At 34.3% G+C, this 18,300-nt stretch overlaps 1 protein-coding gene across 1 annotated transcript; it reads right to left on the bottom strand.

Moving 5' to 3' along the window:
- Positions 1-12,717: 12,717 nt before the first annotated feature.
- Positions 12,718-13,976, bottom strand: LOC139863967 (protein ALP1-like). The gene is made up of 2 exons (XM_071852562.1): positions 13,761-13,976; positions 12,718-13,656 (listed from the first exon to the last, which is right to left on the bottom strand). The coding sequence occupies exons 1-2, from the start codon at positions 13,974-13,976 to the stop codon at positions 12,718-12,720; spliced, it is 1,155 nt and encodes a 384-aa protein (XP_071708663.1).
- Between the last annotated feature and the right edge of the window lie 4,324 nt (positions 13,977-18,300).

Genomic DNA, 18,300 nt, shown 5'->3' with positions numbered 1-18,300 from the left:
CTATGACCATTTCTTTTACACTTGTTGCAAAATTTGGTGCAGAACCCCGAGTGATACTTTTCACACCTTTGGCATAGCTGCTTCTGATTGTTGTTGTTGTTGCGGTTGTTATTGTTGTTGGGATGATTGTTGTAGTTGTTGTTGTTGTTGTTGTTGTTATTGTTGTTGTTGTTGTTATTGTTGGGCCGTTTGTTGTAGTTGCGATTGATGTTACGATTGTTGGGATAATTGTTGCGATTATTGTTGTAATTGCTATTGTTGTTGTATTGGTGATTCTTATCACCGTTTTCCTCCCACTTTCTTTTGACTTGCTTCACATTGGCCTCTTCAGCAGTCTGTTCTTTAATTCTTTCTTCAATCTGGTTCACTATTTTGTGAGCCATTCTACATGCCTGTTGTATGGAGGCGGGCTCATGTGAACTTATATCTTCTTGGATTCTTTCCGGTAATCCTTTCACAAACGCGTCGATCTTCTCTTCCTCATCTTCGAACGCTCCCGGACACAATAGGCATAATTCTGTGAATCGTCTTTCGTACGTGGTAATATCAAATCCTTGGGTTCGTAACCCTCTAAGTTCTGTCTTGAGCTTATTGACCTCGGTTCTGGGACGGTACTTCTCGTTCATCAAGTGCTTGAATGCTGACCACGGTAGTGCGTAAGCATCATCTTGTCCCACTTGCTCTAGATAGGTATTCCACCATGTTAACGCAGAACCTGTGAAGGTATGCGTAGCGTACTTCACTTTGTCCTCTTCAGTACACTTACTTATGGCAAACACTGATTAGACCTTCTCGGTCAACCGTTTCAATCCGATCGGTCCTTCGGTTCCATCAAATTCCAAAGGTTTGCAGGCAGTGAATTCTTTGTAGGTGCATCCTACACGATTTCGTGTACTGCTAGATCCAAGGTTATTGTTGGTATGTAGCGCAGCCTGTACTGCGGCTATGTTTGAAGCTATAAAAGTACGGAATTCCTCTTCATTCATATTCACGGTGTGTCGAGTAGTCGGTGCCATTTCCTTCAAAATAGTCAAATGGAACAAGTTAATCATACAGAATATTAAGAGTAGTTAATAGTATTTCGTAGCATAATATGAACTCATTTATAAAAGCTTTTTCTTCATATTAGCGTTTTATAAGTTTAAATTCGGGTAGTACCTACCCGTTAAGTTCATACTTAGTAGCTAATATACAATTCAACTACTACAATTCTATATGAAAAACTGATTATAATAATATTTTGCGTTCAAACTTTTATACAAAATTTTACAAACTTACAATACCGCTTATTTTACATAAAGCATGAAATATAGCACACAATAACTTTGATACAAGATAGTTGTGAAGATAATTCTAGCTAGTACACAAGTCGTTCAGCAAAGGCAATAAAGACACGTAATTCATACGTCCAGAAACAAGTCATGCATTCTGGTTTTACTAGGACTACTTCCCATCCTTGGTCTTGTGGAACATAACTGTTATGGCCGTTGATAAGACAGCGTGTTGTAACGTCGTCAAAGGGACGAGGGTTACGTAATGTCCAATAGTCCCGTAACAATCTAAAAACCTTGTTTCTCACCCCAACTACTGAGTCCGTTACTTGTGGAAATGTTTTGTTTAATAGTTGTAGCCCGATGTTCTTGTTCTCACTTTGGTGAGAAGCGAACATTACTAACCCGTAAGCATAACATGCTTCTTTATGTTGCATGTTAGCCGCTTTTTCTAAATCATGAAGTCCTATGTTCGGATACATTGAGTCAAAATAATTTCTTAACCCGTTGCGTAAAATAGCACTTGGGTTCCCCGCAATATATGCGTCAAAGTAAAAACATCGTAACTTATGGGTTTCCCAATGTGATATCCCCCATCTTTCAAACGAAAGTCTCTTATAAACCAAGGCATTCTTGGAACGTTCTTCGAATGTCTTACAAACTGATTTCGCCGTAAATAGTTGTGCCGAAGAATTTTGACCGACTCTAGACAAGATTTCATCAATCATGTCTCCGGGTAGGTCTCTTAAAATATTGGGTTGTCTACCCATTTTGTGTTTTTATACTGTAAAATAGACAAGAGTTAGATTCATAAAAAAAAATACTTATTAATACAAGCAATTTTTACATATATCATAAAGCATAAGCACACTATATTACATATATTACACCATACGAATACAACTATCTTATTCCGACTCGCTCGTTTCTTCTTCTTCGGTTTTGGTTCGTTTTGCCAAGTTTCTAGGGATATATGATGTTCCGCTAATACTAGCTGTCATTTTCCACAACAGTTTAGAAAAACCTGGTGGGTTAGAGGTTCCCGGGTCATTGTTACAACTTAAGGACTTTGGGGGTTGACGATACATATAAAGTTCATCGGGGTTGGAATTAGATTTCTCTATTTTTATGCCCTTTCCATTATTATTTTCTTTTGCCTTTTTAAATTCAGTTGGGGTAATTTCTAATAACATCATCGGAATTCTCGCTGGAATCCGATTCATCGGAGAATTGGTAATCCTCCCAATATTTTGCTTCCTTGGCGGAAACACCATTGACCATAATTAACCTTGGTCGGTTGGTTGAGGATTTTCTTTTACTTAACCGTTTTATTATTTCCTCCACCGGTTCTATTTCCTCCTCCGGTTCCTCCTCTTCCGGTTCTGATTCTTCTTCCGGTTCTGATTCTTCTTCCGGTTCCTCTTCGGGAACTTGTGAATCAGTCCAATATATATTCGACTCTTTGTTATTATTAGGTGAGTCAATGGTATTTGTGCTAGAGGTAGACATCTATCACACAATATCAAACATGTTAAGAGATTAATATATCACATAATATATACATGTTAATAATATATAGTTTCCAACAAAAATGTTAAGCAATCATTTTTAAAGAAAACACGGTCGAAGTCCAGACTCACTAATGCATCCTAACAAACTCGATAAGACACACTAATGCAAATTTTCTGGTTCTCTAAGACCAACGCTCGGATACCAACTGAAATGTCCCGTTCTTATTGATTAAAAACGTTCCATATTAATTGATTTCGTTGCGAGGTTTTGACGTCTATATGATACGTTTTTCAAAGATTGCATTCATTTTAAAACAAACCATAACCTTTATTTCATAAATAAAGGTTTAAAAAGCTTTACGTAGATTATCAAATAATGATAATCTAAAATATCCTGTTTACACACGACCATTACATAATGGTTTATAATACAAATATGTTACATTGAAATCAGTTTCTTGAATGCAGTTTTTACACAATATCATACAAACATGGACTCCAAATCTTGTCCTTATTTTAGTATGCAACAGCAAAAGCTCTTAGTATTCACCTGAGAATAAACATGCTTTAAACGTCAACAAAAATGTTGGTGAGTTATAGGTTTAACCTATATATATCAAATTGTAACAATAGACCACAAGATTTCATATTTCAATACACATCCCATACATAGAGATAAAAATCATTCATATGGTGAACACCTGGTAACCGACATTAACAAGATGCATATATAAGAATATTTCCATCATTTCGGGACACCCTTCGGATATGATATAAATTTCAAAGTACTAAAGCATCCGGTACTTTGGATGGGGTTTGTTAGGCCCAATAGATCTATCTTTAGGATTCACGTCAATTAGGGTGTCTGTTCCCTAATTCTTAGATTACCAGACTTAATAAAAAGGGGCATATTCGATTTCGATAATTCAACCATAGAATGTAGTTTCATGTACTTGTGTCTATTTTATAAATCATTTATAAAACCTGCATGTATTCTCATCACAAAAATATTAGATTTTAAAAGTGGGACTATAACTCACTTTCACAGATTTTTACTTCGTCGGGAAGTAAGACTTGGCCACTGGTTGATTCACGAACCTATAACAATATATACATATATATCAAAGTATGTTCAAAATATATTTACAATACTTTTAATACATTTTGATGTTTTAAGTTTATTAAGTCAGCTGTCCTCGTTAGTAACCTACAACTAGTTGTCCACAGTTAGATGTACAGAAATAAATCAATAAATATTATCTTGAATCAATCCACGACCCAGTGTATACGTATCTCAGTATTGATCACAACTCAAACTATATATATATATTTTGGAATCAACCTCAACCCTGTATAGCTAACTCCAACATTCACATATAGAGTGTCTATGGTTGTTCCGTAATATATATATAGATGGGTCGAAATGATAGGTCGAAACATTGTATACGTGTCTATGGTATCTCAAGATTACATAATATACAATATAAGTTGATTAGGTTATGGTTGGAATAGATTTATTACTAACTTTCACGTATGTAAAATGAGTAGTTTTTATCAATCTTGTTTTACTCGCCATTTCTTCGTTTCTAATCCGTTTTGAGTGATTCCAGTGGCCACGGTTTCGTATTGAACTTAAATTTATGAATATAAATAGAAAAATTATAAGTTTATAGTGGGAAATACAAGTTACAAGTCGTTTTTGAAAGAGGTAGTTATTTCCGTCGAAAGAACGACATCTTGATGACCATTTTGAAAAACATACTTTCACTTTGAGTTTAACCATGATTTTTGGATATAGTTTCATGTTCATAAGAAAAATCATTTTTCTAGAAGTATAGCTTTTAAATCAAAGTTCTTCTTAGCTTTTAATTATCCCAACCAAAACAGCCCCCGGTTTTACTACGACGGCGTATATCCAGTTTTATGGTGTTTATCGTGTTTTCGGGTTTTAAATCATTAAGTTAGCATATCATATAGATATATAAAATGTGTTTAGTTGATTTTAAAAGTCTAGTTAGAAGGATTAACTTTATTTGCGAACAAGTTTAGAATTAACTAAACTATGTTCTAGTGATTACAAGTTTATAACGTTGAATAAGACAGCTTTTTATGTATGAATCGAATGATGTTATGAATATCATTACTACCTCAAGTTCCTTGGATAAACCTACTGGAAATGAGAAAAATGGATCTAGCTTCAAAGGATCCTTGGATAGCTTGAAAGTTCTTGAAGCAGAATCATGACACGAAAACAATTTCAAGTAAGATTTTCACTCGAAATAAGATTGTTATAGTTATAGAAATTGAATTAAAGTTTGAATATGATTATTACCTTGTATTAGAAAGATAACCTACTGTAAGTAACAAAGGTTTCTTGATCTTGGATGATTACTTGGAATGGATTTAGAAAACTTGGAAGTAAACTTGCAATCTTAGAAGTATTCTTGATTTTATGAAACTATAACTTTTGGAATTTATGAAGAACACTTAGAACTTGAAGATAGAACTTGAGAGAGATCATTTAGATGAAGAAAATTGAAGAATGAAAGTATTTTTAGGTGTTTTTGGTCGTTGGTGTATGGATTAGATATAAAGGATATGTAATTTTGTTTTCATGTAAATAAGTCATGAATGATTACTCATATTTTTGTAATTTTATGAGATATTTCATGCTAGTTGCCAAATGATAGTTCCCACATGTGTTAGGTGACTCACATGGGCTGCTAAGAGCTGATCATTGGAGTGTATATACCAATAGTACATACATCTAAAAGCTGTGTAGTGTACGAGTACGAATACGGGTGCATACGAGTAGAATTGTTGATGAAACTGAACGAGGATGTAATTGTAAGCATTTTTGTTAAGTAGAAGTATTTTGATAAGTGTCTTAAAGTCTTTCAAAAGTGTATGAATACATATTAGAACACTACATGTATATACATTTTAACTGAGTCGTTAAGTCATCGTTAGTCGTTACATGTAAGTGTTGTTTTGAAACCTTTAGGTTAACGATCTTGTTAAGTGTTGTTAACCCAATGTTTATAATATCAAATGAGATTTTAAATTATTATATTATCATGATATTATGATGTATAAATATCTCTTAATATGATATATATATATATTAAATGTCGTTACAACGATAATCGTTACATATTTGTCTCGTTTCAAAATCATTAAGTTAGTAGTCTTGTTTTTACATATGTAGTTCATTGTTAATATACTTAATGATATGTTTACTTATCATAATATCATGTTAACTATATATATATATATCCTTATATATGTCATAATATAGTTTTTACAAGGTTTAACGTTCGTGAATCACCGGTCAACTTGGGTGGTCAATTGTCTATATGAAACCTATTTCAATTAATCAAGTCTTAACAAGTTTGATTGGTTAAAATGTTGGAAACACTTAATCATGTAAATAAAAATTTCCTTTAATATATATATTAACATGGAAAAGTTCGGGTCACTACAGTTTAGGCTTTGGATTCGCTTGATTTCGTTTCCGTATGATTAAGTTATGTCGATTTGAATTATCATTGTGTTTTTGTTGCTTGATCAGAAATCTGGTATTGATAGAAAATGAATTGGAATTTGAGACTTATACCACTAGAAATATAATTTAAAAATACTCAAGTTAGACTTGAATATCATGTCGTTTGCTTGTATAGCTCGAGATATGCTAGAATTAGTGTAAATGTAGTTTTATACAGCACTTGCATGAAAATAACCTTGTATGATAAAATGTGTTAACTTCTGTAATTAAAGCTTTGCTTATTTGAAAATTAGACAAAAATTACCTCATCTTTCATGTGGATATCATAGGCTAATTGTATCTAGATCTTCGGATAATCGTATGCGAATGTGACTAACTAAGTGAGAATCGAATCTGTAAATTGCACACGGTTTTGTACTCTGTGAATTTTGTGAATTGTTTGAGCATGTATGCTTCTGGAAAATGAAACTTAACATGATATGTGACTTATTGTTAGTTTATGTCAATCTCTAAAACCTTATGCATTGGGCACAATAGAGCCATACTTTATGTGAACTCTGATTTTAGCTGAAAACTGAATGATCAATTTGCACGAATAAACTGTACAAATTGGCTAAAAAAAAGTGGCTAGATTTTTGATATGTGTTACTATGATTTGTCCTTGAACTATGGCCACTGGTCTTGTATCAATTTCATGTTCCTAAATCCGGTTATAGCCAAAATGAAATCAGTGCGCGGTCAGAAACTGACTTGGCAAACCCCAAATGTATCATTTTTGATTCCTAACTTTTAATTGTTGTATGAGTCCCTGGCTAGACTTTTTGGAATCAATTTTAAGTTTAATTATGATCTAGAGTTTTTCATATTTACGTGAATTTTGTACTATGAGATAATGTGCTAAGTATGCTACGTGTTCATAAATTTTGTGCATGACGATAAACTGAAATTGTGAAAATGATCATTCATGACCTAAAACGTATTGTTTGACTTAGGTTTGACATGTTGACCAATATTTGACAAGAACCTACTGATGTTGACTTTAGTTGACTACTTTGACCAAGTTTGACTTTCGATTTGACTTCGGTTGACTTTGTTTGACTTGCATGAGATAGTTGACTTTTACTTGAAACGCGTCGAGTCGAGCAATAAGACAACGTACACTATGAAACCACACTTATATAAGATACATATATTGACCAACCTACATACGTATACTTAGGTTACATTACTCGGGTCTAAACCGTACAAGTCATTTGTCTTTCATTCCGAGCTTATTCATAGGTGAGTCTACAGTCCCGCTTTTTACATGTTTTCAGGGATGAGAATACATGCTGTTATATTTACATTTTCAATTACTTTTATATTGGCATGAGTACTACACATATGCATAATGAGTTTGTTCAAAAAGCCTCTAGCTTGAATACTTTTAATACCATCGGTGTAAGCACAATTTAGATAGACGGATCCGTTAGGTTGACAACCTCACCCGCTATAAAAATAGTGGTGCATTTACTTTGAACATTAAATACATTTGAACAAGTGTATAACATTTTACGAGGTAAGGTCGGGTGTAGTAGTTTATATACTCGGGTCATTGCTAGTATTTAGGTGCTCGGTTTATGCAAGCGATAGAATCTCGTGGTCAAGGAAATCAAACTATTTTTCTGATAACTGTTTTTCAGACACTGTTACATTACTTTAAACCTGTAGATTCACCAACATTATTTGTTGACCTGTTTTTGCGTGTTGTTATTCTCAGGTCCTTAAGAGGTATGCTTCCGCTGTGTTTGCTGCATGACTGGCCGTGGAGTCAGCATTTGATTTTAAAGAACATTATTTACCTTCGCATTTAAAAATTTTATACTGTTTAAATACTGTTGGCTTGTGGTTACGATCACAACAGTGTTTCTATTTTGGGATTATTGACTTATGTTTTTGAAAGTTAATTTTTTTTTAAATAAAATTAAATGCGATTGCTTTAAACGTCTCATATAGAGGGTATAACTGTTAACTGTGGGACCAGAATTAACACGCCGTCAGATGTTAATTTGGCGGGGTGTTATACAGTTCCTTCACTTGTTTACTATATTCTGCCCTCTGAATGTTACAGTTCAAAAAATTCCTCTTCATTATATCGTAATCCTTCTTTAAGGATGTAGCCACTTGTTCCAGCTTGGTTATTTTCTCTTTTTCAGCCGATAGTTCCTTACTGGTGGTAATTTCATTGCGCTGCAATTCGGATAGGCGTTGAAGGTCATTTAGCCCAGAAGCAATGTTAAGAATGATACTTTGTGCTTTAACCTTCTTAGCATCTGCATCAGATAGGTTGCTGAAGAATTGGGCTAGTGATGGACATACCATGGCGTTCAAGAAATTCATGAAACTCTCGTAAGAGTGTGGTGGTCCTTTTAGAAAGGAGGAAAGTATATTTGTGTCAAGATTGGGAAGCATAATTTGTTTTTGAGAAGAACTAGTGCCAGCTTCTTGTTGAGTGGATGGTGGAGCATTTTGACCAGTTCTTCTTCTCTTGGCGTTAGACGGAAGAGTTGCTAGCATATTATCTTGGTGTAGTGTAGTAGCTGTTGGAGATAAAGGGAAATTATTACTTATAAATGAGTTCCAATAAGACTTACACGACTTCAAAGGTGGCATAATGTATAAAGAAGGGTTTGGATTATAAAATCCACCAGTATTGGGCCTAAAAGAAAACAAATTTAGGTTTTGGTCTAGTATTCTACATAATTCAGTGTTATCATTCTCATTACCCGACGCACGACGTTCTCTAGAAGCAATTCGGTTCATACCTATGTCCATTTCTTCTTCTTTTTCTTCTTCCTCCTCCCTCGCAGCATCCTTTTCAGGAATGGGAGTGTCATCGATAATTTTCTGTGTGGTAAAATTAAGTTGTGAATAAGACGATGACCGCATGGTGGTAAGCGGACTAATTTCTGCAAAGTTCAAAAAATCATAGTGGTTAGTTGGACAAACCAAAAGAAGCATTTTATTAGCATACATGGCAAAAATAAGCACTTACTTTTTCTCCCAAGAAGAACACAGGCATAGCCTTGCGTAATATCCCAATCTTGGCTTACAGATGTCAATGATAGCATATGTTCCCCATATTTGACATCGTTGATTTGTTCACCTTTAACTTTTTTAAGCAAAGTGTTCTCTTTGCTATTTACTCTCGGAAATGTAATTGATACGGGATGAATGTATTTACGCCAAAATCGAACAGATGAGTACTTATCAGCAATTGCATCCTCATTTATGAAAATAAAAGAATCGTGCCAATCATGACAGGGATGATCAAGTGCAGGTCTCAAAAATCCATCAACTTTGCTGAATGTGAACCAACCTTTTTCATAAGATGCTATACGCACCAAAGAACAAAATATCCGCACAGATGGCACTATTTTGCTCGCATGTCAATACATCTTAAATATGAGAATTTTTTGAATAGCTGCTGGTTCGAATTGAACAACGGCGACTCCGTAAAACTGGCAAACTTCTAAGAAGAATGGCGTGAAAGACAATCGTAAACAATAGCTGAGAAACGAATAACCATAGACAGCAACCTTACCAGGAGCTGGTGAACACACTCTAGCATTAATTGAAGGAATTATTGGCTCAGCACCAGCTAATCTTGGAAAATGTCTCAACAGTACTGCTAATTACTTGTCATTTACTCTGCTGTGAATCTTTATGATATCCTTTGTTATCGCCATTTAAGGTTTTAATAAAACAGGAAAGGAAGAAGATATTGATGGTAAAAGATGAAGATCGGTAAGAAAAAGCTGTAAAAGTGAAAGATCGATTAGGGTTGTTTGGTAGTTAAAAAGGAAGAAAGATGTGACAGCTGTGACCGATGGTAATTTTGGGGGTTTTATTTTCACCCACACACGTGTATGGACAGAATTCCTTCGATAAACGCGCCTATTGCTCCTGGGAAACCCAAGAATCGACCTATTTTGAAATTCAAAATTTAAGTTTAATAACTTAACAAGTTTTCAAATGCTTAAGTCATTAAACTGGGGAGACTTAATGGTGTATCCTATTGAATACACGCATAAAGGCATAATATTCGCATGAAATTAGCATCAGAAACACTGAGAACGATGGTTTTGTGAAACTTTCTGTCAAGCGTTCTCCGCTGTGCAGGCTGCTTCCGTCATGCATAAGCCCTGAATGCCACCTAGCGCTTAAGCCCTAATCGTAGAACATCACATCCAGCGCATATTTCGGATCACAAATAACAGAATGTATCATCATCTGACACGTGTCCCCGAACAATCCGGTGGATCTATCACTATAAATAGACCCCTTGGGTCGTTATTTTACAGATTCAGACATTCTGACAACTTGTGAGCAGAGATTTCATCTTTCTTTCTCTCACAGTACTTCTCTCACTAGAAGTCATCCGGCTAGTAGCTCAACGCTCAGCGGACACAGATTGATTAAGCCACCCCACAAGTTTCTATACTTGTGAACCGGGTCTGCAGGAATTATTTCCCGAGTGTAAACATCATTCGGCAACACTCCCCCATTCTTAGTTAGATACTTCTAGTATTGTGCTGATACACCAAGCCTTACCTCATAAGGAAATAGGTATCAACAGCTGACAAAAGCTATGATGTCCCAAAAAGTCAATAAACAAGGTCCCAAGGTAACTAGTGCTATTAGATCCCAAAGGGATAAGTCTGATTCGGTTAAAAATTCTGAAAAAGAGATCAAGGCATCTTTGTTTTCTTCAAAAAAATATGGGAAAGGTACTTGATTTGTTAATCAATGGAGAAGGGACACCTGCATCAACTTCTCACCAAGCAAAGTCATTTACCTTAAACATAAATGACTATCCTATCCTTGAGCATTCTTCCCCAAAAAACTCTTCTAATTCCCTTCCCAATTTAAACATGTCCCCTGCAAAAAGCAATTCCTTCATCAATTCTAATATTTCTTTAGCTGCTAAACTCACTGAACCTAAAATCGACACACCAATCGATCAGTGTATTGGAAGCAATTGCAAGCTTTAGTGTGAAAAAATTAGAGCTAGATGCAATCCTATCAATGACTCTGTCTCTCCTGATATTTTTTCAAAAGTCCAAAATAATAAGAAGAAAGATATCGATAATGGTACTAAGTGGGTCGAAGAGGCCCAAGCTCTTCAGATATGTTTGATACCATGAGTGAAATTAATCACGTTTTTGGGAATGAATCAACTTACAAAAAAAAGTAAAATCAATGGAGCTCAATTTGGGGCAAAAAAATTAACCTATAAAGAGGAGATGATCAACTTTTACGCGTTAATGGAGAACATGGTTGATGATGACCTACCTACTGTGCAAAAGCCTGTCAAAAATCCTAAAACTAAACCTTGAATACAACTTGATTTCGAGCAGCTTCTCACGGATCAACCGTACCGAACCATCCCGCAATTTTTTTGTCTTTTCCTCTTTTTATTCTGACCCAATTCCTTGCCCTCAATCAATTTGTATGTTTCAATTACCTCGACATAGCTTGGTTTCATTCTGATTTCTTCTTGCTTCATCAATTGTTTCAATTTCCTCGACATAGCCTTCTGGTACTTGGGAAAAGGTTTCGATTGGTTTTAAGGGTTTGATGCAGATGGTTTCTTCGTGATTGCTATGATGATTGGTTTCCTTCAAGCTTTTCTTGATTTTGGTTTTGATGTGTTTCTTGTCGCCATCGACTCAATTTGGAGAAGACGTCTCTGCAATAATCGGCTTAATGAAACGTTTCTTTTATTCATAGTTTCTTTGGGCTCCTGAACCCATTAAGTGTTGGGCTTCTGTTATTTAACTTCTTTGTTCCAAGTGGACTTTTTTCAATTTGAGGAGTTTATGTCTAGCTTCTCAAAGGGCCCTGTATCGAGAGGGTTCATATGCCCAATCAAGTTGAGCTTAATTTTTCATTTAGGAGTTTCGTTTGTATTTCGAATTTCATTCAATTTCTGTTATTTTTACGCTAAAAAGGCTCTCATTGTATTGTTTGTTTCTTCACCATTCTGATGAAGTTTACTTAATATATATATTTTTCGCCGTAAAAAAAAGTAATAATTTATTTATAGAAACGAAAATTAATTTGATAAAATCTAAATAAATACAAGAACTTTAAAATATTATAGAATACTATATGAAGTAAGTAGTAAGAGCACGAGGTGCTCCTAGTCCTCCTCAGTGTCCATTTTCAGTGTTCATTTTGAACATTAAGATTGACTGACTGGTTGTTGGGTGCTAGTGTCCACAGTGTCCATTTTAGTGTCCCTTTTTTAATTTATTTTGTATATTTTTTAATTGTGTAAATATTAAAAAAAACTTCAAATAATAATAAACAAAATTACATATTTTAATAAAAAAAACCTTACACTAATAAAAAAACATTACATTTATTCTTGAAATATTGAAAATGATTAATTGAATTCTCGAAGAGCCCATAAATGTTCAACCAAATCCGATTGTAAGCCTTCGTGCACTTCTCTATCAAGTAGCTCCCTTGTTCGTCTAGCACGAGCGTCACATCTTTCGATCCAAGTACGTTGTATGTGTTGAGGCGGCTCATACACCCAATCATTCACGGCAAAGTTGTAACCATTGTCTTCAATAATGATGTTATGTAGTCTGATGCACGTATACATAAGCCGTCTCATTTGATTCCTCGCATATGCCCTGGCGGGTTGTTGTAGAATATGCCAACGACCCTGTAAAATCCCAAAAGTTCTTTTCACATCTTTGCGAGCAGCAGCTTGTTGCCTTGTAAAGTAAGTACGTTTTTCATCAACGGCACTTGAAAATCCCTTCACAAATGACGCCCATGTTGGATAAATCCCGTCGGCTAAATAATACCCTCTTTTGTATTCCACGCCATTCGCAATAAAAGGGACATCGGGCATTTCTTCATTGAGCATTGAGTTGAACAAATCACTAGTGTTTAAAACATTTAAGTCATTGTTTGAACCCGCCACACCAAAATACGCATGCCAAATCCAATTATCATACGACGCGACAGCTTCAAGCATAATAGTTTGGTGACTGTGATCGCCTCGCATATATTGGCCTCTCCACGCAACTGGACATTTTGCCCATGCCCAATGCATACAATCGATGCTACCCAACATGCCCGGGAAGCCATGAATCCTTTCATGGCCTTCATATAAACGCTGAATGTCATGCAAAGACGGCTCTCTTAAGTAGTCACTATTATACAAGTCAATAATGCACATAGTAAAGTTTAGCAAAGATTCCCGCCCAACTCGTTCACTCATTTGCAGATACTCGTCTAAAGCATCCAGTGTATAACCGTATGCTAGCTGACGGAGTGCGGCGGTGATTTTTAAATGTGGACTAATACTCTACATACCTCGAGAATCTTGCCTTCGATGATACCATATAAAATGGGAAGGCAATGGATTGACATTGTAGCTTAGTATATCGTTCATCACACGAAGAAAAACACGGCACGCATCCGAAAATGATGTTTGAATTGATCTTCCGTATATTTACAACTCTCATCAAAATAATCGTCCATCAAACGATTATGAGCATCATAATGATCACGATGAACGTAACGACGAGAATTTACACCATCGTCCGAAGAATTATCAACTTGATCAAGTAAGTTGAGGGTATAATTTGTGAAATCGCCGTGCGAACTACTCGAAGATGAAGACATTTTTTTTAAATTAAAAGAGAGATATATATATTTTTTGTATTTTAGAAGTTTTGTATAAAATGAAGTGTGAGTTGAAATAAAAATGTGTGAGAAAATGAATGAAAATGTGAGGTATTTATAGAAAAAAAAATGCAACGTCCGTATTTCAAACGGATATATCGATTCCCAATGTCAAACGGTCAAATTTTTGCAGCGTCCATGGCCCGAAGCTGATAATCAAAGTCGGGATTCGACCCCGGCGATGGCGACACGGTGTCGACGACGGTGACCTCACCGTCGATTTTGGCTGGACGGCGAGCAAAGGGACGGGGGACACCCTGTGCTCTAACTTTTAACTAAGGTTGATGAAATCGATTCTAGGAGAGAACTCGTCAGAGATTTTTAAAGGAGTTCTCGGTAACTCGGGGAGTTCTCGAGAAAAAACTTGAATATTAACTAACGTTGACTTATAAATATATAAATAATAAAATTTATAATATATGGTATAAAGTGTATATATTTAATGAAAACATTAAATAAATTAATAGAGGACTAAAAGAGTGTATATCTAAGTAGAGTAGATGAGTAGTTTGGTAAGTACAAGATGTTAAAAGTTAAATGAAAAAAAAAACGCAGCTCTCAGTTAAGTTTTTAACTGATTTTCTAATTTTCAACTAATTTTTACTGAGTTTTTCCGATTTCCTAGTCGTTGACCATCTTTTAGCCTAGTTTAGGCGCGAGAACTCGTTGGAAATTTGAAACCGAGAACTCCCTGAGTTCTTAGCCGAAATCGAATGAAAGGTTTCTACATCCACTTTCAATCCAGGTGGGATTTAACTGTTGACGTGGGATTTACAAAAGTTTAAAACATATTTTTCAAAATATATTCATTTGAAGACTACATATTAGTTTCATTCGCTTTGTATATTGTTGAAACAACCCTTGACTCATTATAAGAAACCGACAATTTTTTACACGGCTTACTGCGCGACGCGCTAAGTGTAACATCCTCAGTTCGGGCCTAGCCGTAAGTTGGCGATTTTGCCCTTAGGCCTCGTTAATTGTTCATTTAATTAATTATCATGGTTATTTATTTTTTATAACGCTGTTAGATTCGCTTTGTGACCATGGTTCCAGAACAGTTCAGTGTATGTGTTTTGGACCCGTTTGGGCCGCCAAATGAGGTGCGTTTGGGGCCAGATTACTGTTAAATACCCGTGTGTTGTGGCATATGAGAATTAATCCCAATTAAGTGACTAGACTGATTTGTTCTTCCTAATTTTCTTCACTTTCCAGAAACTTCACCCCACAACCTCGTTCTTCACTATGTCCATCTACCAAACCCTAGATTTATAATCCTTATTCTTGAGCTCGAATCTTTCATATCATTGTGTTTCTTGTGATTTACTGATTCTATTAAGGTGAGAATCAACACATTTCATGTATTAATCTTTCAGAAATTTGGGTTTTTGTGTTAATTTTCATAAAAGGTATGATTTAGGTTAAGTTGGTGTGATTCGGTGTTGTTTGTGTCAAAACCTAGTCGGTTTGTGTTTCTAAATATTTAGTGTATATGATTTGGTCAGTTTTGAGGTCAGAATCGAGCTCTGGAGCAGAAATTAGTGGATTCTGACTGAAACCCGTATTTGAGTTCATCTTCCTCTGTACATGAACACGGTCGGCCGAGTGTCTCTTGACACTCGATCGACAGTCTCGACCATCGACCGAGTGTGTAGACCATCAACCGAGTGTGTCTGCAAGTGACCATCGACCGAGTGACTAGACGTTCGGCCGAGCGTGTACTTGACAGTCGGTCGACTGTCTCTGACAGTCGACCGAGGGTCTTTGGCAGTTGGAATTTTAATAAGTGTTGATGCTTAGTCGTTATGATGTCCGTGTGTCAAATTTTGATGCTTAGTCGTTATGATGTCCGCGAGTAGTTCGGCTCATTTACAGCCCTAGTTCGAACGTAGGTTGTGACCGGATTTTGTTGCAGTGTTTGAATGGAAATGGTGTTCCGATGGTTTCCAGATTCCATATTCATTTCAAGATCCCAAAAATAAAAATAAAGATTATAATTGTTACGTGGTCTCCCTCCGATGGTGATCGAACTTTTTTTCTAGTGGTTGAACTGATCTAGTGATCTAGTGATGGTTTACGAGGATGATGATATTGGTGATTGTTACCCTTAGATCTGATTCATGTGAACAAATTATTTGAATCTGGTCATATAGTGTTTATCGAACTGGGATAATAGAAATTCATAAAAGGGAGTATTAGTATTTTTTGATAATTTAAATAGGAGTATCAAAAATCAATGGTGGTTTGGTGAGACTATAACTAGTATTAAGGATAATTTAATATAATTTGTTGGGTAAGGATCAGGTTAATATAATTCGTATATAATTGATTTATATACTCATTAGGTAAATTTAGTTTTGATTTCGGATATTTTCTTTTAATTTGCATGTTTTGATGAGAAGGTAGTGTGACGACCCAGAAATTTCCGACCAAATTTAAATTTAATCTTTATATGGTTTCGACACGATAAGCAAAGTCTGTAATGTTAAGTCTCAAAAAAAACTTTTGAACTGTGTTCATGTATTCAATTATCCTTCGACTACTCTCGACGATTCACGAACCATTATTGTAAATAGGTATATATATATATATATATATATATATATATATATATATATATATATATATATATATATATATATATATATGTATATATGAATATATATAATGCTTATTATTTAAAACATCTATATATGTAAATGAAGTATATTGAATATAAATAGTTTCGAATATAATAATTGTAATCATTGGTCTGTAGATAGATTGCGTAAATTATAATATGCATTTACGTTGTTAGTTTGGATGTTAATACTCTGTTTATCTTAATTAGGACTAAAAACAAATAAGTGACATACATTTTATAAATAATTTTACAAGAATTAAGATCAAAGTATATGAATTTATAATACTTCATTTTATGAAAATAATTATGTAATAATATTAACTTGTTATAGTGATATTAATAATTTATCATTATTAACACTATTATTAATAATAAATTATCATTGTTATTAATGATTATTATTATTATATTTAGTAATTGTTTTATTATTATTATATTTAGTAATTGTTAACATTAAATATAATATATATAACAATAAATAATTACGCCTAAAATAATCTGTTATGCGTCAAAGTCAGTTTGTTGTGTTTTTCTGTCAACCCGTGAACTAGTGTCGACAAAATGGAAAGATGCCATTCTAGTACATATAATTATCTCCATCTATGCCACATATTTCTCTACTAACAAATGTTACAGAATATATATATATATATATATATATATATATATATATATATATATATATATATATATATATATATATATATATATATATATATATATATATATATATATATATATATATATATATATATATATATATATATATATATATATATATATTATATTAGATAAATGCATATAATATGCATTCAAGACTACCACCTCTTTGATTCTTACTACTTACAATCACCATCACCTTGGAACACCAAACCCACCAAACCACCTTATCATTTTTACTTGAAGATTTCTACTTCCTGTACAAACCGAAACACACAAACCTTAAACATCATCCATGATCAATACCACAATCCAATACCCATCTCTATAAATTCAACAGCTACTACTCGTTTATTTTATTTACTTATTTATGTGATCAAACAAGGCATGGACTGAAAGGACCCATTCATATACATTATAAACGATTCACAATAGTTGATTACATTGCGAGGTATTTGACCTATATATGATACATTTTACAAACATTGCATTCATTTTTAAAAGACAATCTTTCTTTACATCGAAAATTGACAGGCATGCATACCATTTCATAATATTCACTATTCAACTATAAATTGATTTAATAATAATCTTTGATGAACTCAATGACTCGAATGCAACGTTCTTCGAAATAGGCTATGAAAGACTCCAAGTAATATCTTTAAAATGAGCAAATGCACAGCGGAAGATTTCTTTAACACCTGAGAATAAACATGCTTTAAAGTGTCAACCAAAAGGTTGGTGAGTTCATTAGTTTATCATAGTCATTTATTTCCATCATTTTAATAGACCACAAGAATTTCATTTCCAGTTCTCATAAATATACGTCCCATGCATAGAGACAAAAATAATCATTCATATGGTGAACACCTGGTAACCGACATTAACAATATGCATATAAGAATATCCCCTATCATTCCGGGATCCTCCTTCGGACATGATATAAATTTCGAAGTACTAAAGCATCCGGTACTTTGGATG

The sequence above is a fragment of the Rutidosis leptorrhynchoides genome, chromosome 8, assembly GCF_046630445.1.
Source record: "Rutidosis leptorrhynchoides isolate AG116_Rl617_1_P2 chromosome 8, CSIRO_AGI_Rlap_v1, whole genome shotgun sequence".
In the NCBI taxonomy this organism is placed as follows: domain Eukaryota; kingdom Viridiplantae; phylum Streptophyta; class Magnoliopsida; order Asterales; family Asteraceae; genus Rutidosis; species Rutidosis leptorrhynchoides.
Note: the sequence above shows the minus strand (reverse complement) of the source record. Positions and strands in the feature narration are given on the sequence as shown.